At 49.5% G+C, this 21,863-nt stretch overlaps 1 protein-coding gene across 7 annotated transcripts; it reads left to right on the top strand.

Moving 5' to 3' along the window:
* The first annotated feature begins 1,749 nt into the window (after positions 1-1,749).
* ZNF623 (zinc finger protein 623) lies at positions 1,750-20,836 on the top strand. Of its 7 annotated transcripts, XM_063643668.1 has the most exons (4): positions 4,552-4,948; positions 5,891-6,061; positions 9,368-10,222; positions 18,360-20,836. In XM_063643668.1, the coding sequence occupies exon 4, from the start codon at positions 18,455-18,457 to the stop codon at positions 19,943-19,945; it is 1,491 nt and encodes a 496-aa protein (XP_063499738.1). In that variant the 5' UTR covers positions 4,552-4,948; positions 5,891-6,061; positions 9,368-10,222; positions 18,360-18,454; the 3' UTR covers positions 19,946-20,836. The 7 variants fall into 7 exon arrangements, with proteins under 7 accessions (XP_055143521.1, XP_055143519.1, XP_063499739.1 ...); XM_063643669.1 differs by lacking the exon at positions 5,891-6,061 and having other exon boundaries at positions 4,538-4,948; positions 9,368-11,831; XM_063643665.1 differs by lacking the exon at positions 5,891-6,061 and having other exon boundaries at positions 4,542-4,948.
* The last annotated feature ends 1,027 nt before the right edge of the window (positions 20,837-21,863 follow it).

The raw sequence follows: 21,863 nt of genomic DNA on the forward strand, positions 1-21,863 counted from the left end.
AAGACTTTAAAGATTTGATTTTAAAGTTTTGGCCGTGGGACCAGTAAAACTCACTACTTTAAAAGGACAGTTGGCTGGGAATGGTGGTTCATGCCTGTAATCTCAGCACTTTGGGAGGCCAAGTTAGGAAGATTGCTTGAGCCCAGGAGTCTGAGACCAGCCTGGGCAACATAGTGAGACCCCATCTCCACAAAAACGCTTTAAAAATTGACCAGGCATGGCCGGGCGTGGTGGCTCACGCCTGTAATCCCAGCATTTTGGGAGGCTGAGGTGGGTGGATCACAAGGTCAGGAGATTGAGACCATCCTGGCTAACACGGTGAAACCCCAACTCTACTAAAAATACAAAAAATTAGCCGGGCATGGTGGCAGGCGCCTGTAGTCCCAGCTACTCGGGAGGCTGAGGCAGGAGAATGGCAAGAACCCGGGAGGCGGAGCTTGCAGTGAGCCAACATCACACCACTGCACTCCAGCCTGGGCGACAGAGCAAGACTCTGTCTCAAAAAAAAAAAAAAAAAAAAAAAAAAAAATTGGCCAGGCAATTTTTGGTCCTATGGTCCAAAGCTTACGCAGGAAGCTAAGGTTGGGGGATTGCTTGAGCCTGGGACGTCAAGGATACAGTGAGCCATGATCATGCCACTGCATCCAGCCTGGGTGACAGAGTGAGACCCTGTCTCAAAAAAAAAAAAAAAAAAAATTTATTTTATTTTATTTTTATTTTTTTATTTTTTTGAGACGGAGTCTTGCTCTGTCCCCCAGGCTGGAGTGCAGTGGCGCGATCTTGGCTCACTGCAAGCTCCGCCTCCCGGGTTCACGCCATTCTCCTGCCTCAGCCTCCCAAGTAGCTGGGACTACAGGTGCCCGCCAACACACCCAGCTAATTTTTTGTATTTTTTTTTTAGTAGAGATGGGGTTTCACCGTGTTAGCCAGGATGGTCTCGATCTCCTGACCTCGTGATCCTCCCGCCTCGGCCTCCCAAAGTGCTGGGATTACAGGCGTGAGCCACCGCGCCCGGCCTAAAAAAAAAAAAAAAATTAAAGTTGGATCTAAACTGTGTCTTTATAAATAGAAAAGGTTAAAGTTTATCTGTCCCACATGCTGAAGCCCTTAGTCAGTCTTAGGAAGCACAGGGTAGTAAATTTACACCTCAAAGCACACAGAGAGAATTTAAGCTTTTTAAAAGGAGTCTGAGTGTGTTAGAAGAAGATTAAAAATAATATAAAATCATAAGAATTTACCATAGGATTTTATAAGAAGACCAACTTCATTAAAATAAGTAACTTTTCATTTATTCTGTTTTCCAACTGAAGCACTGAGCTCAGGGTGGAGCCCATTAAGGAACGGGGCCAACAAAGCATTTGCAGTTCTTAGGGCCTAGCGATTTAAATATGTGGCAAGCAGGCACAATTAGGAAGGCGGAGCATCTAGATTTTTAAAAAATCAATAATTCTGGCCGGGCGCGGTGGCTCACGCTTGTAATCCCAGCACTTTGGGAGGCCGAGGCGGGCGGATCATGAGGTCAGGAGATCGAGACCACGGTGAAACCCTGTCTCTACTAAAAATACAAAAAAAAAATTAGCCGGGCGTGGTGGCGGGCGCCTGTAGTCCCAGCTACTCGGAGAGGCTGAGGCAGGAGAATGGCGTGAACCCAGGAGGCGGAGCTTGCAGTGAGCCGAGATTGCGCCACTGCACTCCAGCCTGGGCGACAGAGACAGACTCCGTCTCAAAAAAAAAAAAAAAAAAAAAAAAAAAAAATCAATAATTCTGGCTGGGTGCAGTGGCTCATGCCTATAACCCCAGCACTTTTGGAGATTGAGGCAGGTGGATCGCTTGAGCCCAGGAGTTTGAGACAAGACTGGTCAATGTGGTAAAAACCCATCCCTACAAAAAATACAAAAATTAGTGAGGCATGGTGGCTCAAGCCTGTAGTCCCAGCTACTCTGGAGTCTGCAGCAGGAGGACTGCTTGAGCCCAGGAGGCAGAGGTTGCAGTGAGCCGAAAATATGCCACTGCACTCCAGCCTGGGCAATAGGGTGAGACCCTGTCTCAAAAAAAAAAAAAAAAAAAAAAATCAAGATCTCCACTTTTATACTGAATTCCGCATCCCCCAAAAGAGGGAAGCACCATGGGACTGGGCCACACAATGCTTTCACAGTACACTCCGCTACTTCGTCATTTCTCCAAGGGTTTATACGGTGTCTTTGTGATCTAAATGCAAAGCAAAATGCATAGCCCCCTGTGTAATAAACACTCACTGCAGACCACTGCTGTCAGCCACCTCCAGAACTGCACAGCCCCTGTGTAATTAACACTCACTGTGAACCACTGCTGTCAGCCACCTCCAAAACTGCACAGCCCCTGTGTAATTAACACTCACTGTGAACCACTGCTGTCGGCCACCTCCAAAACTGCACATCCCGCTGTGTAATTAACACTCACTGCAGACCACTGCTGTCAGCCACCTCCAAAACTGCACATCCCCTTGTGTAATTAACACTCACTGTGAACCCCAGAACTTTGGGAGGCCGAGGCGGGCAGATCACAAGGTCAAGAGATTGAGACCATCCTGGCTAACACGGTGAAACCCTGTGTCTACTAAAAATACAAAAAAATTAGCCAGGTGCGGTGGCGGGCGCCTGTAGTCCCAGCTGATGGGGAGGCTGAGGTAGGAGAATGGCGTAAACCCGGGAGGCAGAGCTTGCGGTGAGCCGAGATTGCGCCACTGCACTCCAGCCTGGGTGACAGAGTAAGACCATGTCTCAAAAAAAAAAAAAAAAAAGTATTAAGTGCCAAGATGCAGCCATGTGTTAGCTGTTGGTGGGGTTGAAGTGGCAGGTGGCAGGTGTACAAGGCAGATTTTGATCTGTGACAACCTACTCAGGTGGTGCTCTCAAGCTCTTTGGGCCTGTGGACAGAGAGGCTGAAAGGTCTGTGAAGTCCTGTGGGGAAGAGGCCCCAAGCCCTTCTCGCCCTAAGAGCTGGGTCTCATGGTAAGCTGGCAATAGGGTTGCAGCAGCCGAGGTCTCCGGGCCTGGATGAAAGGTGGGGTCGCTCAGTGTAGGGCTTTCACACACACCCCTGGAACACAGAAGCCTTTCCAAGAGCCGGGGAGCCCCTGGAGAATCACAGCAGGACTTCCACATGGATTCTGCCCTGGAATTCCTGTAGAAGGTCCTTGGATGAGGGCGCGCACCTAGCGTGTCCCCCTTGGCCACAGCTCCTTCTCCCACGTTGCTTCTCTTCCTTTATTCACCCTGGTACCTGGCCTTGGTACCTGGGCTGTCCTCCTCATCAAAGGGACAATTCAAAACTCTGCAGTTGATTTTAAGAAAGTAGGTGAATTTACTGGCTGGGAAAGACTTAATGTAGTTTTGCACTTTACGTTACTTCTAATTCTTTGCTTCTGTCAAAATTTAAAAAGGACCTATTCAAGTGGTCAACTGACAGGTCATTAAGTACACTTGGTGATAAACTGTTATGTTTTTTGCATATAAGTCAGAAGGAGCTAAAGAAATTGAGCGTCGGCCGGGCGCGGTGGCTCACGCCTGTAATCCCAACACTTTGGGAGGCCAAGGCGGGTGGATCACGAGGTCAGGAGATCAAGACCATCCTGGCCAACATGGTGAAACTCTTTCTCAACTAAAAATACAAAAATTAGCTGTGCGTGGTGGCGCGTGCCTGTAATCCTAGCTACTCTGGAGGCTGAGGCAGGAGAATCGCTTGAATCAGGGAGCCGCAGGTTGCAATGAGCCGAGATCACACCACTGCATTCCAACACTCCAGCCTGGTGACAGAGCGAGACTCCATCTCAAAAAATAAAAATAAAAATAAATTCAGCGTCATTGCTAAAGCAAAATTCCTCCCAATCCTATCTAACAATTTAGGTAAACAAGTTTCCTCAGTGCTAGCAGAAAAATGGAAAAAGAAAAGCCAAAATACGAATATAATGTTTTTTTTGGGGGGGGGCAGGGGAATGTAATTATTTCGATTATTTCGGACTGTGACTCATTCTAGCAATGAGTAATGTCTACCAAGAATCAATGAGCCGGCGCGGTGGCGCGCGCCTCTGGTCCCAGCACTTTGGGAGGCTGAGACGGGAGGACCACCTGAGCCCGGGAGGTCGAGGCTGCAGTGAGCCGAGATCGCGCCACTGCACTGCAACCTGAGCGACAGAGCGAGACCCTGTCTTAAAAAAACGAAAACCCGAAAACCAAAAAACCCCACAGCGCGCCGCTTCCCCACCTCTCCGGGGCGCAGAAAGAGTGAAGTTTGGCCCTCACGGTATTTACTTCCCCTGGGTCCTCGCCTCCTGAGAAGCTGGTCTTGGGCTGCGGTCGGACCTCGCCGCGAGCTCCAGACCCGAGTTTCCGAGCCTGCGCTTCCCGGCCCGCAATCGTCTCAACCGCGTAGCGAAGCCGCGCCTGCAGGACACCCCGGGACCCTCCGAGGGGGGTCTTAGTCCCCGCGCCCGGAAGTCCGCACCACCGAGAGGGGAGCCGATCCCTGGTGCTCCTAGAGCGGCGCCGGAAGTTTCCCAGGCGGGGGCCTCTCGCGACTTCCGGTCGCGGCGGGCGGGCGGCTGTGCGGGCTTTGTCGGCGGGTCTGCGGGGCCCGCGCCCGCGGGGTCCAGTCAGCGGCTGCAGGGTCGGGCTCGCGCCGTCCTCTCCCCGCCCGCGCCGGGTGAGTGGCGCATTCCGGACGGGGGCGGGCAACGCCTTAGCCGCAGCCCCGGCTGGCTCCAGAGCCCGGCGGCCTTGCCAGGGCACAGTTCGCCGAGAGGGCCGGGCGGGGTCCGCAGGCCGCGGCCCGCCCTGCTAGGGCGTCCAGGAGCGGGGCCTTGGCTAGCCAGTCTCCGGACGCAGCCACGGCCGCCCCGCGAGGCTGCAGCGTCTCTCCAGCGAGCCCGCCTCGGGCCCGAGCCTGGGGTCTTCTCCCTGAGGAGTGCCGTGTGGGTACCCCTGGTTCCCTCTCCTTTCCCCCGCCCTGATCCCAGGCCGTAGAGCCGCGGGCTTGAGTTTCCGTGTCGCAGTCTTCAGGCCCGCCAGGCCTGCGTGAGGTTGATGCAGCAGACATGCTTTACGGTGTGACAGGACGGGGTGTGGGCGTTCCCGCGGCTGTGCCTGAAGCCTGCCTCCGCTCCCTGGGGCCTCGAGGCCTCTCGGTGCTGGAGGAGATGCAGCGCCGGCATCTTCTGTGCTGTTGGGGATAGGGGTGGGGAGGGAAACGTGATGAGCAGAATTAGAGTTAAGTACAAGACTTGGACCTGGAGAATTCCCAGATGGGGAGAGGTGGTTTGGCTACGCTGTCCTGCTTTTTCTTGAAGGTACCCTTTTCCCTTCGAGTCTTTAAGAATCCCAGTGGCGTTCTCTGTGCTTATGTCAAGGCTGTCTTGCTCCCTTCACACAGAGGCTACGTCATGGTCCAGGGACTCTCGGGGTCTGAGCAGCGCCTGGATGCGGGCCTCAGACTCAGGTAGTTGGTGTGAAGCAGCTCAGGGAGCTGCCGAGCTTGTCTTCGCTGCCTCAGGGTCATGGAAGATGCCCCAGGAGAGGACACGGGGCTTGTCGTTGTCCTTGGGCAGAGCCCTGAGCAGCATGCCGGTAGCAGAAGCCAAATGGCCTGGGTGGGGCGGGGGCAGTTGACAGCTGGCTCCAGTTCTCTGACCTTACGCTTGTTACCTCCCTGAACCTCCGGGGCATCGTGGGGAGCAGTAGGAACACAAGCGCTTCCTGCCTAGCGTGTGGCGCCCAGTAGGCCCCTTGGTGTGGCGCGGGGCAAGGAGGTCCAGATGTTGGTGGAGCTCTAGTGCACGTCCCACTCGGTTGCCCTCTGGCTCTGCTTTTCCTGTTTCCTGAGGGTGAAGCTTGGTGTATCCTGTTAATTTCTTCAGGCTGTAAGCAACACACTGTGACTCTGGCTGGGAACTTGAGGCTGGAATATCCCCTTACCAGTGTGGGTGCAAGAGCTGGGGGCTTCTAGTGCCAGATGGGACACCCCTAGACACCCCAGAGCTGCTGTGGCTGCTGATGATACACAACATCTGCTGTTGAGACAATTTCAGGTGATATTTATTTATTTATTTTTGAGACAGAGTCTTGCTCTGTCACCCAGGCTGGAGTGCAGTGGCATGATCTCGGCTCACTGCACCCCCTGCCTCCCGGATTCAAGTGATTCTTCTGCCTTAGCCTCCTGAGTTGCTGGGACTACAGGCACACGCCACCACGTCCGGCTAATTTTTGTATTTTTAGTGGAGACGAGGTTTCACCATATCGGCCAGGCTGGTCTCGAACTCCTGACCTCGTGATCTGCCCACCTCGGCTTCCCAAATTGCTGGGATTACAGGCGTGAGCCACTGCGCCTGGCCTCGGGTGATGTTTTATCCAGCAAATTTTGTGTTATAACAGGAGATGGGTCCATGCTAGTCAGTTTGTTGTGTGGAGCCACAAGTCAGGTGGCTTCTTTTTTTTTTCATTTCATATCAATTTCTTTAAATGAAAATGTATTGATTTAATTTTACTTAAATTGATACAAGAAAAAGTTAAGCAAAAACTGAAGATAGCTATTTTGAGATAACTTTCTTCAAAGCAAGATATTTGCAATTTTAAAAACTCTCTAGAGGCGGGCAGATCGTGAGGTCAAGAGTTCGAGACCAGCCTGACCAACATGGTGAAACCCCATCTCTACTAAAAGTACAAAAGTTAGCCGGGCGTGGTGGCACGCACCTGTAATCTCAGCTAGTCAGGAGGCTGAGGCAGGAGAATCACTTGAACCTGGGAGGTGGAGGTTGCAGTGAGTGTAGACCACACCATTGCACTCCAGCCTGGGCAACAGAGTGAGATTCCGTCTAAAAAAAAAAAAAACTTTCTCAAAAGTTGAATTATGAAAATTATTAAGAGGCACACATACGGTTTTTTTTTTTTTTTTTTTTTTTTGAGACGGAGTCTCGCTCTGTCGCCCAGGCTGGAGTGCAGTGGCGCAATCTCGGCTCACTGCAAGCTCCGCCTCCCGGGTTCACGCCATTCTCCTGCCTCAGCCTCTCCGAGTAGCTGGGACTACAGGCGCCTGCCACCACGCCCGGCTAATTTTTTGTCTTTTTTAGTAGAGACGGGGTTTCACCGTGGTCTCGATCTCCTGACCTCGTGATCCGCCCGCCTCGGCCTCCCAAAGTGCTGGGATTACAAGCGTGAGCCACCGCGCCCGGCCACATACGGTTTTAAGATATGTTCTCGTAAACAGAAACAGCTTGTTTCTGCCGGGCATGGCGGCTCACGCCTATAATCCAATCCCAGCACTTTGGGAGGCCGAGGTGGGTGGATCACCTGAGGTCAGGAGTTTGAGACCAGCCTGGGTAACATGGTGAAACCCCATCTGTACTAAAAATGCAAAAAAAATTAGCCGGGCGTGGTGGCAGGCGCCCATAATCCCAGCTACGTGGCAGGCTGAGGCAGGAGAATCGCTTGAACCCACAAGACAGAGATTGCAGGGAGGCGGAGATTACAATGAGCTGAAATTGTGCCACTGCACTCCAGCCTGGGCAACAGAGTGAGACTCTGTTTCAAAAATAAAATAAAAGAAACAGCTTGTTTCCAGGTATTTTAAAATTTAAAATTAGAAGATATCAGCTGAGTTCCAAAACAAGAAACCAACATCTCCACCCCACCGTTCCCCCACTTCTTTTTTTTTTGAGATGGAGTTTTGCTCTTGTTGCCCAGGCTGGAGTACAGTGGCGCGGTCTCAGCTAATTCCACCCTTTGCTGCCCAGGTTCAAGAGATTCTCCTGCCTCAGCCTCTGAAGAAGCTGGGATTACAGGCATGTGCCACCACACCTGGCTAATTTTGTATTTTTAGTAGAGATGGGGTTTCACCATGTTGGCCAGGCTGGTCTCGAACTCCTGACCTCAGGTGATCTGCCTGCCTCGGCCTCCCAAAGTGCTGGGATTACAGGCATTAGCCACCATGCCTGGCCCACCCCCTTATTTATTTATTTTTATTTATTTTTTATTTTTATTTATTTATTTTTGAGATGGAGTTTTGCTCTTGTTGCCCAGGCTGGAGTGCAATGGCGTGATCTCGGCTCACTGCAGCCTCCACCTCCGCCTCCCGGGTTCCAGTGATTCTCCCGTCTCAGCCTCCGAAGTAGCTGGGATTACAGGCATGTGCCACCATGCCCAGCTAATTTTGTATTTTTAGTAGAGACGGGGTTTTTCCATGTTGGTCAGGCTGGTCTCGAACTCCTGACCTCAGGTGATGTGCCTGTCTTGGCCTCCCAGAGTGTTGGGATTACAGGCGTGAGCCACCGCATCTGGCCTGTCTTTTTGAAATAGAGACTGTGCTTCACCATGTTGACCAGGCTGATCTCTAACTCCTGAGCTCAAGCAGTCTACCTGCCTCAGCCTCCCAAAGTGCTGTGATTACAGGCGTGAGCCACCCCACCTGGCCCAGTTTGAATTTATCACCATGGGGAGAATTAAATCTGAATATTTGAGTTGTATGTTAGCATTATTTAAGACGTAGGTTAAAGTTCCTGTAACAGATTGAAATACGGTGTTTCAAATAAGAAGCTTGAGTTGTCTTATTCTCTCTTAAAGGTAGGGGGTGGCCTCCGGGGACTCTGGCTGCCCTGCCTCATCAGCACTGTGGGGAGGGGAGAGAGTGGATGGCACGCACACATCACTTCCCTTCTCACCTCATCTTGGTCACAAAGTCACCTAACTTAAGGGGATACTAGGAAATGTCATTTGTGGGGCAGTCATTAGTAATTTGATGGGGTTTCTAACACTAAAAGGAAGAAGGAAACAGGAATGCTAGGGAACCACATTGGCCACCCAAGTGTCCAGTGGACCTTTCATCCCACACACGGGGATGTGCCAGTGTGGGTCCAGACCACTGCAATAACGTGAATAGCAAAACAAAGCAAGTCACAGAAACTTCTTAGTTTCCCAGTGTATATAAAAGTTACGTTTAAGGTATGCTGTGGTTACTATTAAGCATGCAATAGCATTATGTCTAAAACTGTAAATAATTTAATGATACTTTATTGCTAAAAGATGATCATCTGAGCCTTAAGTTGTAATCATTTTGCTAGTGGAGGGTCTTGCCTTTCTTGATGGCTGCTGACTGATCAGGGTGGTGGTTGCTGAAGGTTGGTGTGACTGGCAGTTTCTTAAAATGGGACGATGAAGTTTGCCACCACATCAGTGGAATCTTGCTTTCACAAAAGATTTCTCTGTAGCATGCAAAGCTGTTTGCTAGTATTTTACCCAAGTAGAACTTCTTTCAAAATTAGAATCAAGCCTCTCAAACCCTGCCTGTGTTTTATCAACTAAGTTTATGGAATCTTCAAAATCCTTTGTTGTCATTTCAACAGTGTTCACGGCATCTTCACCAGGAGCAGATTCCATGTCAAGAAACGTACTTGTTTTCCTCATCTCTAAGAAGCGACACCTCAGCCGGGCATGGTGGCTCATGCCTGTAATCCCAGCACTTTGGGAGACTGAGGCGGGTGGATCACCTGTGGTCAGCAGTTTGAGACCAGCCTGGCCAACATAGCCAAACCCTGTCTCTACTAAAAATACAAAAATTAGCCAGGCGTGGTGGTGCACTCCTTGCACTCCTGTAATCCCAGCTACTCAGGAGGCCGAGGCAGGAGAATTGCTTGAACACGGGAGGTGGAGGTTGCAGTGAGCCGAGATTGCACCACTCCACTCTGCCTGGGGAACAAGAGTGAAACTCCGTCTCAAAAAAAAAAAAAAAAGCAGCAACACCTCATCCGTTCAAGTTTGATCACGAGATTGAAGCAATTCAGTGACATCTTTAGGCTACACTTCTAAATCTAGTTCTCTTGCTATTTCCACCACATCTGCAGTTGCTTCCTCCACTGAAGCCTCAAACCCCTCACAGATTCATGAGGGCTGGAATCAAGTTTTTCCAAAATACCAAATGTTGATATTTTGACCTCCTCCCACAAATCATGAATGTTCTTCGTGGCATCTATAATGATGACTCCTTTCCAGAAGGTTTTCAGCTGACTTTGCCCAGATCCATCAGAGGAATCATTATCTATGGCAAGTACAGCCTTGTGAAACATATTTCTTAATAAGACTTGAAAGTTGGAGTGACTCCCAGCCACGGGCTGCAGAATGCACGTTGTGTTGGCAAAAGAAGAACATCAGTCTCGCTGTTCATCTCCATCAGAGCTCTTGGGTGACCAGGAGCATTGTCAGTGAGTAGTGTTTTGAAAGGAATCTTTTTTTTCTGAGCAGTTGGTCTCATTAGTGAGCTTAAAATACTCCGTAAACCATGCTGTAAACAGATGCGCTGTCATCCAGGCTTTGTTATTCCATATCTAGAACACAGGCAGAGTGGATTTAGCATCATTCTTAAGGGTCCTAGAATTTTTGGAATGGGAAATGAGCATTGGCTTCACATCACCAGCTGCATTCGCCCCTAACAAGAGAGTCAGCCTGTCCTTTCAATCTTTGAAGCCAGACATTGACTTCTCCCTAGCTGCGAAAGTCCTAGATGCCATCTTCTTCCAGTAGAAAGCGGTTTTATCCACAATGAAAATCTTTTTAGAGTAGCCACCTTAGTCAACCATCTTAGCTAGATCTGGAGAACTTGCTGCAGTTTCTCCCGTAAAACTTGTGGCTTCACCTTGCGCTTCTATGTGTGGAAGTGACTTCTTTCCTTAAACCTTATGAACCAACCTCTGCTGGCTTTCTGCTTTTCTTCCGCAGCTTCCCTCACCTGTCTCGGCCTTCATAGAATTGAGGACAGTTAGGACCTTGCTGTGGATTCAGCTTTGGTTGCCAGTCACACCAGCCGTAGGGCAAAGTTGTTGTTTTAATCTCTCCAGACCACTCAGACTTCCTCCATGTCAGCAATCAGGCTGTCTTGCTATCCTATCATTTGTGCGTTCACTGGAGCAGCTCCTTTAATTTCCTTCTGGGGCTTTTCCTTTGCATTCCCACTTGGCCGTTTGATGCAAGAGGCCCGGCTTTCTGACTGAGTTTAGACATGCCTTCCTCACGAAGTTTAATCATTTCTAGCCTTTGGTTTAAAGTGAGAGATGTGGGATTCCTCCTTTCACGTGAGAGGCCATGGTAAGGTTACTAATTAGCCTAATCTCAATATTGTTGTATCCAGGGAAGAGGAAGGCGGGAGGAAAGGGAGAGAGATGGGGAACAGCCTGTCGGTGGTGAATGTAGGAAACACACATTGATAATTCAGCTTCTTAGATGGGTGCGGTTCATGGTGCCCCAAACAGTGACAGTAGTTTTAGATTCCTGTTACCTGCCAGGTACCTGGCATGGGTGTGGAGGGCAGAGTTCTGAGGTGGCCTCTTAGATTCCTGGCCCCTGATGTACATACCCGTTCTTCCAGTTACTCATTCAGACACTGACATCTGGTACTGTCATGAAGAGACTTGCAGATGTCGGGAGGTCCCAGGTCAGTGAGGTGAGAAGGGAGGCCGTCTGGGAGAGCTTGACCTAATCACACAGGCCCTGGGAAGCAGAGGTTCCTCCATGTGGTTGGAGAACAGAGGCTGAGATTAGACGTGTGAGAAAAATGTGATGTGCTGTGCCTGCCTTGAGGTTCAGGTGGCCCCTAGGGGTGGCTCCTGCTCACAGCCAGTAAACACACAGGGTTCTCAGTCCTGCAGTTGCAGGGAACTGGATTCTGCCACGAAATCTGAATGAGTTTGGAAACCAGTTTTCCCCAGGGCCTCCAGATGAGAGCTCAGCCCGATGACATACAGTTGCAGCTTTGCGTGACCCTGCGTGGAGATCCCAGCTGGCCTGGCCTGGATGTGTGACCTGCGGAACTGTGGGGTAACAAATGCATGCTGCTTTAAGCTGCTGAGTTTGTGTAAATTGTTTTTGGAGCAGCGGATAACTGAGTGGGAGAGGGCTTGGCACTGGGCGGGCGGAGTCCCCTTCTTGGAAGCAGTTCCCAGAGTGAGGATTCCCAAACTGCAGGCTGGGGCATTTCCCTCCACAGCGGGGCTGGGTAGAGCATCCCAGTGCCTGCGTGAGGTCGCATAATCTCGGGTCCAGTCAGCTTTTCCGGAGTGAGCACCTGTGTGACTCAGGGCACCATGTGCCCCTGCCAGCAACAGTGTCCTGAGCACCATTGCAGCTTACATCATCCCGCCAGGGATTGGCTGTTTTCTAGCTTCATGTAAATGGAGTCATACAATATGAGCTCTTTTGGTTTTTTTTTTGTTTTTTTTTGTTTTTTTGTTTTTTTTTGAGACGGAGTCTCGCTCTGTCGCCCAGGCTGGAGTGCAGTGGCGCGATCTCGGCTCACTGCAAGCTCTGCCTCCTGGGTTCACGCCATTCTCCTGCCTCAGCCTCTCCGAGTAGCTGGGACTACAGGCGCCCGCCACCACGCCCGGCTAATTTTTTTTGTATTTTTAGTAGAGACGGGGTTTCACAGTGGTCTCGATCTCCTGACTTCGTGATCCGCCCGCCTCGGCCTCCCAAAGTACTGGGATTACAAGCGTGAGCCACCGCGCCCGGCCTAATATGAGCTCTTTTGTGCCTGGCTGGTTTTGCTCAGCACTTCCTCTGTAGAGAGGTGCACCTGCGCTTTTGTGTGTGGCAGTTTTTTTTTCTGTGCATTATTGTTTTGTGTAAGTCTTCTGTTGCTAGATATTCAGGGTGTTAGAATGTTGCTAAGAACACTCTAGCTACAGACTTCGGCAGGGTAGGCTTGCAGTTTCTCCAGCAACCTAATTCCCTTGAAAATATCATCACTGTTGGGGCTGCTTGCTGCCAGTGCATCCCATGTCACAGCTGTGGTTTTTGTTTTTGTTTATTTTTTTTTATTTTTTGAGATGGAGTCTCACTTTGTCACCCAAGCTGGAGTACGGTGTTGTGATCTCTGCTCACTGCAACCTCCGCCTCCCAGGTTCAAGTGATTCTCCTGTCTCGGCCTCCCAAGTAGCTGGGATTACAGGTGTGTGCCACCACGCCCAGATAATTTTTGTATTTTTAGTAGAGATGAGGTTTCACCATAGCCAGGCTGGTCTTGAACTCCTGACCTCAAGTGATCCGCCTGCCTTAGCCTCCCAAAGTGTTGGGATTACAGGCATGAGCCACTGCACCTGGTGCAGCCCTGGTTTTTAAACCAGCAGAAGATCCTCCAGTTTTATTTACTGGCTTCTGGGCTGGGCTGATCCCCCCTCTCTCATTATATTGGCAGTGGCCTTGAGGTACTGGAGACAGTAGTGGATGGGAAGCCAACATTACTGATGTTCACAGTGGCCTGGCTCCCACTGCCCAGCAACAACCCCAGAGAGAATGCTCTTGAGGCGAGACAGTCAGCTTTCTCATCCTGAGAGCCGCATTAATGGGTCCTCAGTGCATAAGCAGAATATATATGGAAATTAAAAAGGAAATACATGGCCGGGTGTGGTGGCTCACCCCTGTAACCCCAGCACTTTAGGAGGCCAAGGTGGGTGGACCGCTTAAGGCCAGGAGATCGAGACCAGCCTGGCCAATATGGAGAAACCCCATCTCTACTAAAAATACACAAGAATCGCTTGAACCCAGGAGGCGGAGGTTGCAGTGAGCTGAGATCGTGCCACCATGCAATCAGCCTGTGCGACAGAGCAAGACCGTATCTTTAAAAAAAAAAAAAATGCCGGGCGCAGCTGCTCAAGCCTGTAGTCCCAGCACTTTGGGAGGCCAAGGTGGGCGGATCACCTGGGGTTGGGAGTTCGAGACCAGCCTGACCAACAGAGAATCCCCATCTCTACTAAAAATACAAAATTAGCCGGGCGTGGTGGCGCATGCCTGTAATCCCAGCTACTTGGGAGGCTGAGACGGGAGAATCGCTTGAACCCGGGAGCTGGAGATTGCGGTGAGCTGAGATCGCGCCATTGCCCTCCAGCCTGGGCAATAAGAGCAAAACTCCATCTCAAAAAAAAAAAAAAGAGAAAATACAAATGCTCGGCTGGGCACGGTGGCTCACGCCTGTAATCCCAGCACTTTGGAAGGCTGAGGCGGGCAGATCACGAGGTCAGGAGATCGAAACCATCCTGGCTAACGGTGAAACCCTGTCTCTACTAAAAATACAAAAAAATTAGCCAGGTGTGGTGGCGGGAGCCTGTAGTCCCAGCTACTCGGCAGGAGAATGGCATGAACCCAGGAGGCGGAGCTTGCAGTGAGCTGAAATGGTGCCACTGCAGTCCAGCCTGGGCAACAGAGCGAGACTCCGTCTCAAAAAAAAGAAGACAAATCCTCAGACTTGAGGCTGGTAAAGTGCAGGCGCCAAGAAAGAGACTTTCTCTCAAAGCAGTCACCGTTCCTCTGGTCTCTGCTTTCAGAGAGTGGATTCTGGCTTCCTCCCTTTCCATGGCAGAGCATCAGGTATCATTGTTTCGTTATAACATCTATGAGGGAAAAAGTGATTCCTGGCTGGGAGCACCATGTGTAGAGCGTGCATGTTCTCCCCACGGCCGCCGCCTGCTTTCCTCCACGTCCCAAAGATGTGTCCATTAGGTGAACTGGGGTGTCTCCTTGGTCCCAGCATGAGCGAGTTTGGGTGTGTGAGTTGCCCTGCAGTGGGACCCTGTCCTATCCAGGGCTGGTTCTCACCTTGCACCCTGAGCTGCCAGGATAGGCTCCAGATACCCAGGACCCTGCATTAAAGTAAGTGGGTAAATAATTATCTTGTTTTTCTTAATTTTTTTTTTATGGGAGATTTTCCAGTAAAAAGTGAGAAACCTGCTAGACATTCTAAAAGAGCTGTAGCAAGCACTGTTAATCTTTCTTTAAGATACGTATAACTCACGTTTATTTCAGTGTTTAATACTAGAAGTGTTGGAGCTTTTTTTTTTTTTTTTTTTTAATTAGAGACAGAGTCTCACTCTGTCACCTAGGTTGGAGTTCCATGGCACAGTCATGGCTTACCACAGCCCCAAACCTCTGGGCTCAAGTGATCCTCCTGCCTTAGCCTCCCAAATAGCTGGGACCACAGGTATGCAACATCACACCCAGCTAATTAAAAAAATTTTTTTTTAGAGATGGAGTCTTGCTATGTTGCCCAGGCTGGTCTTAGACTCCTGGCCTCAAGTAGTCCTCCTGCTTTGGCCACTGGAAATGCTGGGATTATAGGCATGAGCCACTGTACCTGGCTTATTACCTTGTATTGAGTGTATTATGTATGCATGATTAGAACATTCATTCATACAACAGATATTGATGAAATGTATTACTTTATGCCAGGAATTGTTTGGGTTGCTGAGAATAAAGAACAGAACAAAGTTCCTGCCCACACAGCACTTACATACTTGGGGAGACAGCAGGACACATAGTTTGTTGCCTGTGGGGTGTGTGCATGTGTGTGTGTGTGTCCATGCATGTATATATCACAATTCATTGATTCTAAGACATGCTTTCTCCATATTTTAATATCTCTGAAATTGAGTTGCCTGTTAGAATTGATGGAGTGTTTTTTGTTGTTGTTTGAGACAGGGTTTTACTCTGTCACCCAGGCTGGAATGCAATGGCAAAAGCACGGCTCACTGCAGTCTCAACTTCCTGGGCTCAAGTGATTCTCCTGCCTCAGTCTCCCATGTAGCTGGGACCACAGGTGTGCTACCTCGCCTGGCTGTTTTTAAAAATGTTTTTTGTAGAGATGGGATCTCTCTACCTTGCCCAGGCAGACGTTGAACTCCTGGTCTCAAGTGACCCTCCCACCTCTGCCTCCCAAAGTCTTAGGATTACAGGAGTGAGCCACTGTGCCTCGCTTGATGGAGTGTTTTCATTTAAATTGGTACTTTAATTTTCCTTCATGGTTCATAAAATCATGTCACATCTCACAATCGATGGCTGCTTTGATTGGGTGACTTATGATTGGTTAAGTGGTCAGAACTGTGCAGAGGCAGCAGAGGCAGGAGTGAGGGCATGCTGAGGGTGGGGGTGCCTTGCTGTTTTATAGTGTGACTAGGAAGGACTCTGATCAGGTGACATCAACACAGACACCTGAAGGACATCTAGGAGTGAACCCTGCAAATATCTTTGGAGTCTTTCTACTAAAGTGCAAAGGCCCCGAGGGGGCAGGGACTGCAGGGGCCAGTGTGACCAAAGAAGAGGGAAGGGGAGGGCAGGGTGAGCAACAGGAGTCCAGGCCCGGTGGCTCTTGTGGGGCCTGAGTAGGGGATGGGAAACCCTTGTAAGTTTTGAGTAGAAGAGTGACATCTGATTTATGATTTTAAAGCGTAATTCTGCTGGCTGTGTAGAAAAGAGCTGGAGAAGGGGAGAAGTAAGAAGGTGGGAGGCGGTCACACTTCACGGTGAAAGGCAATGGTGCAGATGGCAGCCCTGTAGGCTGTGGGCATCTGGCGCTGGGCATGGTTTTGAACAGATGTAGAGTGTGAACAAAGGGAAAAGGATTCAAGGGTTATTGCAGCATTTGTGGCCTGAACAAATGAGATAATGGAGAAAACTATAGAAGGAGGAAAATCAGAAGTGAGGCTGGACGCATTAGGGCTGAAAAACTTCTGAGAGCATCCAAATGAAGGTGTTGGGTGAGGAGCTGCTCAGGTGTGGGGGCTGGAAAAAAGGCCAGGTTGGAGGCAGGCATGTGAGTCTTCAGCATAGATGGCATTGGTGTCTGATAATGAGTGCACTCACCTCTGTAATGGACAAAGACGGGTGCTGAGCCCTAGACACACCAGGGCTTTGAGGCATCAGGGGACAGTGGGAGGAGCTATCAGTGAGGCAGGTAGGGAACAGAGAAAGGCTGTCCCAGATTCACATGAGGAGAGTGCCTTCTGAAGGAGCGAGGCTGTGTCAGTGCTGCCCCAGGTTGAGTTGGAAGTGTGGCCATAGCTGACCCCTGATCTGGTGATGTGGATGTTTGGGGTGAGAGCCCTACTGTAGTAGGCTCAGGGGAAGGAGGAAAGGGAGAAATCGAGCGTGGGGTGGGGGCTCTTTGAATGTGGCTGCGGAGGAGGAGAGTCATGGGGTAGTAATTGGTGGGACATGGGGCCCATGACATGCATTTTTCAGGTGGCTGGGAATTGGTGCACTTCATGCTGAGGGGAGTGGTGGGCTTGGAGGGCAAGGACTTCCAGATGGAGGAGAGGGGTGGGTGCTCAGATGCTGTCCCTGCAAGTGTGAGAGGAAAAGGGAGCTCATACACAAGTGGAAGTGTTGACTTTAAGTCAGAACAAGGGCAGTTTAACCCAGGTAACAAGCCTGGCAGAGGATAGGTGGAGATACAGGCTGGCAGGAGATGTGGGAGGCAGTGGATGTACTTGCCTGATTTCTTCTGTTTTCTCGTTGAAACAAGAAGCAAGGTCACCAGTGGGGAGGGAGGAGGGAGTGCTGGGTCTGTAAGAAGACAGGAGAAGTGGAAGGTCCTGTGGGGAGTGGGAAGGGTAGGAGTTGCTGGCAGCTCTCAGGCCCCATTAGGCAAGCAGCTCTGAATTTAAAGAACTCAGTCAGCTGGCTGGGCGTGGTGGCTCATACCTGTAATCCCAGCAGTTTGGGAGGCCGAGGTGGTTGGATCATGAGGTCAGGAGATCGAGACCATCCTGGCTAACATGGTGAAACCCTGTCTCTACTAAAAATACAAAAAAATTAGCCGGGCGTGGTGGCAGGTGCCTGTAGTCCCAGCTGCTTGGGAGGCTGAGGCAGGAGAATGGTGTGAACTCGGGAGGCAGAGCTTGCAGTGAGCCGAGATTGTGGCACTGCACTCCAGTCTGGGCGACAGAGTGAGACTCCATCTAAAAAAACAAACAAAAACAAACGAAAAATAGCAAGAGTGCAGGCGCAAATCAGGACACAGCCTCGTTTTAACCAAAGCTTGGGCTTTCCCATCCAAGTATGATGGAGGGAGAAAAGGGCAGGGGAGCCCGATTCTGTGCAGGAGGGTGATTCTCATGTAACTTACAGTGAGCACAGTGTCCCAGACCATGGGGTCTAAGCTAGGTACGGAGGGGGGAAGAGGACATGAAGGAAGGAATGAGGAACAGTGAAGAGGTGGTAGGGCTGATGTGTTTATACGTTTGTTTAAAATATCTGTCTTGGTTTTTTAATGGAGTTCAAGCATATCCCCACTCTTCTGCAACTCATCCAGGATTCACTAATGTTCAGAGGAGTGTTGTGCACCACAGACCAGTCTGTCCTGGTGTTGGATGTTAAAAGTGGAGCCACAAAGAAGCCATCTTACGTGGGACAGGCTTGGGTGCGAGACCAGAGCTGTGGGTAGCAGCACGTTGGGTCAGGATGAGGGGCAGAGGAAGCACTTCCCACCTCTTGGATATGAATTTTATCCTGCCCTGATTCAGGAGATCCCCATCTGTTAAGTAAGGGGAAAGATGATTTTGTTGTCTTTCGTTTCAGATTCTAATGTAGGAACTGGTGAGAAGAAGGTGACTGAAGCCTGGATTTCTGAGGATGAAAACTCACATAGGACGACGTCAGACAAACTCACAGTGATGGAGCTCCCCTCCCCCAAGTCTGAGGAAGTCCACGAGCCCAGATTAGGGGAGCTCTTGGGAAATCCAGAAGGTCAGAGCCTGGGGAGTTCCCCCTCTCGGGACAGGGGCTGCAAGCAGGTGACAGTGACCCATTGGAAGATCCAGACAGGAGAGACAGCTCAAGTGTGCACCAAGTCAGGAAGAAACCGTATTTTGAACTCAGACCTTCTTCTGCTTCAGAGAGAGCTCATAGAGGGGGAAGCCAATCCTTGTGATATCTGTGACAAAACCTTCACTTTTAATTCAGACCTAGTTAGGCATCGGATTTCGCATGCTGGGGAGAAACCTTACACATGCGATCATTGCGGGAAAGGCTTTGGCCAGAGCTCACACCTTATGGAGCATCAGAGAATTCACACTGGAGAGAGACTCTATGTCTGTAATGTGTGTGGGAAAGACTTCATTCACTATGCAGGTCTCATTGAGCATCAGCGTGTTCATTCGGGAGAAAAGCCCTTCAAATGTGCGCAGTGTGGGAAGGCGTTTTGTCACAGTTCAGACCTGATTAGGCACCAGAGAGTTCACACCAGAGAGAGACCTTTTGAATGCAAAGAGTGTGGGAAAGGCTTCAGTCAGAGCTCCTTACTTATTCGTCATCAGAGGATTCACACGGGAGAAAGGCCCTATGAGTGCAATGAATGTGGGAAATCCTTCATAAGGAGCTCGAGCCTCATTCGCCATTATCAGATCCACACAGAAGTGAAACAGTATGAATGCAAAGAATGTGGGAAGGCATTCCGTCATCGCTCAGACCTTATTGAGCACCAGAGAATTCACACCGGAGAGAGACCCTTTGAATGCAATGAGTGTGGGAAAGCCTTTATTCGGAGTTCAAAGCTCATTCAGCATCAGAGGATCCATACTGGGGAGAGGCCTTACGTATGCAATGAGTGTGGGAAGCGCTTCAGCCAGACGTCAAACTTCACCCAGCATCAGAGAATTCACACTGGAGAGAAACTCTATGAATGTAATGAGTGTGGGAAAGCTTTCTTTCTGAGTTCGTACCTTATTCGACACCAGAAAATCCACACTGGAGAGAGAGTGTACGAATGTAAGGAATGTGGGAAAGCGTTTCTCCAGAAAGCCCATCTCACTGAGCACCAGAAGATCCACTCTGGGGACAGGCCCTTCGAATGTAAAGACTGTGGGAAAGCCTTCATCCAGAGCTCCAAGCTGCTTCTGCACCAGATTATTCACACTGGAGAAAAGCCCTATGTGTGCAGTTATTGTGGGAAAGGCTTTATTCAGAGGTCAAACTTCCTTCAACACCAGAAAATTCATACTGAAGAGAAGCTCTATGAACGTAGTCAGTATGGGAGAGATTTTAACTCAACTACAAACTTTAAAAATAATCAAAATGTTCACCAAGAGGGACTCTCCCTGAGTAAGGCCCCCATACATTTGAGTGAGAGGTCTGTAGATAAGGGGGAACACACAGATAACTTATAAAATAATTATTCTCCCGCTCAATGGGTGATGTTTGGAAATGCGTGGAATTAGGATTCATGTGGTTTCTAAGATTTGGACATGTCAGAATTTTGTGAGTCATGGATGGGGCTGCTTTTGGAGTGGGTGCCACCTGCCACTGTGCAGCACTACTAGGCTCAGCCCTTCTCCTCAGCTGTGAGCACTGTCCTCAGGAGAGTCACAGGGCTTGACACCTGACTCTGAGCTGGAACAGTAGGGGCAGGGAGAAGACAGGTCTGAAGAAAAGGTTTTTAAAAAATTTTATCCCCAGTTAAACAGTCCATCCTTGAGTTAAATCCCTTTTAGAGCAGAACTGTGTATCTAATCTTATTACTTAGGAGAATGTTAACTAGGAAATTTTGATCTGTTAAGTTGAAGAAAGGTAACTCTATACAAACCCCGAGCCATTTCCCTGTTGTCCTGAGGAGGAACTCCAGGCCTCCCATCGTGTGCCCTAAGGCCTCCTGAGTCCTGGAGCGTTGCCTCCCACTGCCTGACTTCCTGCCACAACAGTTAATGCTGCAGCAACACCGACTGCTTCATCTTCCCTGTGCTCCACGCGGCTTCCTACCTCTCTCGCCTTTGTTCTTGTTGAAGGGTCTCTTCTCAGCTAATTAACTCTGAATCATGGTTCAAGACATGCTTCAGGCATCATGTCAAGGATGTTTTCCCTCAGGCTTAGTTGGCAGTGCTCTGCACACTTCTGTGGCTCAGTGATTACTGCTATTACTGTTATTTACTTGCATATGTCAGAATGACTTGATAGACTATCTCTGTCATTATGCTCTTGAGTTCCTGAGGACAGTGATCATATCTGATTGATTTCCATGTGTCCACTGTCTAGCACAGGGCAATAAAAAGTACACCCCTAAATCTACGCGTAATTGGCATCTCTCTTGCTTTGTCCTTTCTATACTGCCATTCTAAAAATTTTCAGCTGTTGGCTGTTTTTTATTGTTGTTGTTTGTTCATTTTGTATCAGTATAATCTACGATTCTATTAGAAGTATATTCTCAGCCCTGCTACTGTCTGCTGCTTCTACTTAGAAGTTGCAGGCAATAGCCTGTGCACATCCACGCCCTCATGTGTGCCACCTTACAGCTCATGCAGAACTGTCCACTTGATCTGGAGGGCATTGACACTTGGCTCAGCTGGAACAGTGGGGACAGGAGGAGGCAGGTCTCAAGAGAAGGTCTTCACTTGTCTCTATCTTTCTGTCTCACTCGAAAGGCACAGTCTCAATGTACTACGTAACTCTTCTGTTTTAGCAGTTCTAAGGTTGAACTGAGCTCTTGTCATTTTCCATGTTCTCTGGCTCATTTTGTCATTTCAAAATGTATTGATATCTATAAGGAATAGTCCTAAATGTTGGGAAAACAGATGAGCAACCCACTACCCTGAAGTCATCCACAGTGTAGTGGGGAAGACAGAGATCACAGTAGAATGAGTTAAGTATGTGCTCTCAGTTGTGAAGGAGCACAGGTGAGGGGGTGTCTGATGTGGCACAGAGATGGGAAGGCGTTACAGAAGAGGTGACGTTTCAGCTGGGCCAGAGATCAGTAGAGATCAGCTAAAGAAGAAAATAGGATCCAGGAGAGGGAATCTATAGAAACATGGAGTCATGAGAGATGGCTCTTTGGCTAGGACTGTTCAAAAGCAGGCGAGGTAAGTGGAAAGTGGACAACCACCTCACTGAACTGGTAGTCTTTACCTCTGAATTTCATCCGAACGTGAACCCCAAAGTCCAGTTTTGTAACGATATAATTTTTTTCTCATGAGGCCATATTCTGAGTTCTTAAATACTACCAACCCTGAAAGCCTCAGGACAAATAATTCAAAAAAGAGATCTACATTTTCTGAAAAATCAACATTACTAGAGATGCTTCAAATGTAGATTTTA

This window comes from Symphalangus syndactylus, chromosome 7, assembly GCF_028878055.3.
Source record: "Symphalangus syndactylus isolate Jambi chromosome 7, NHGRI_mSymSyn1-v2.1_pri, whole genome shotgun sequence".
Lineage (NCBI taxonomy): Eukaryota > Metazoa > Chordata > Mammalia > Primates > Hylobatidae > Symphalangus > Symphalangus syndactylus.

Excerpts from the sequence above, each read along its gene's own strand:
- ZNF623 (XM_055287546.2), top strand. The coding sequence starts at position 18,455 with ATGGAGCTCCCCTCCCCCAAGTCTGAGGAAGTCCACGAGCCCAGATTA.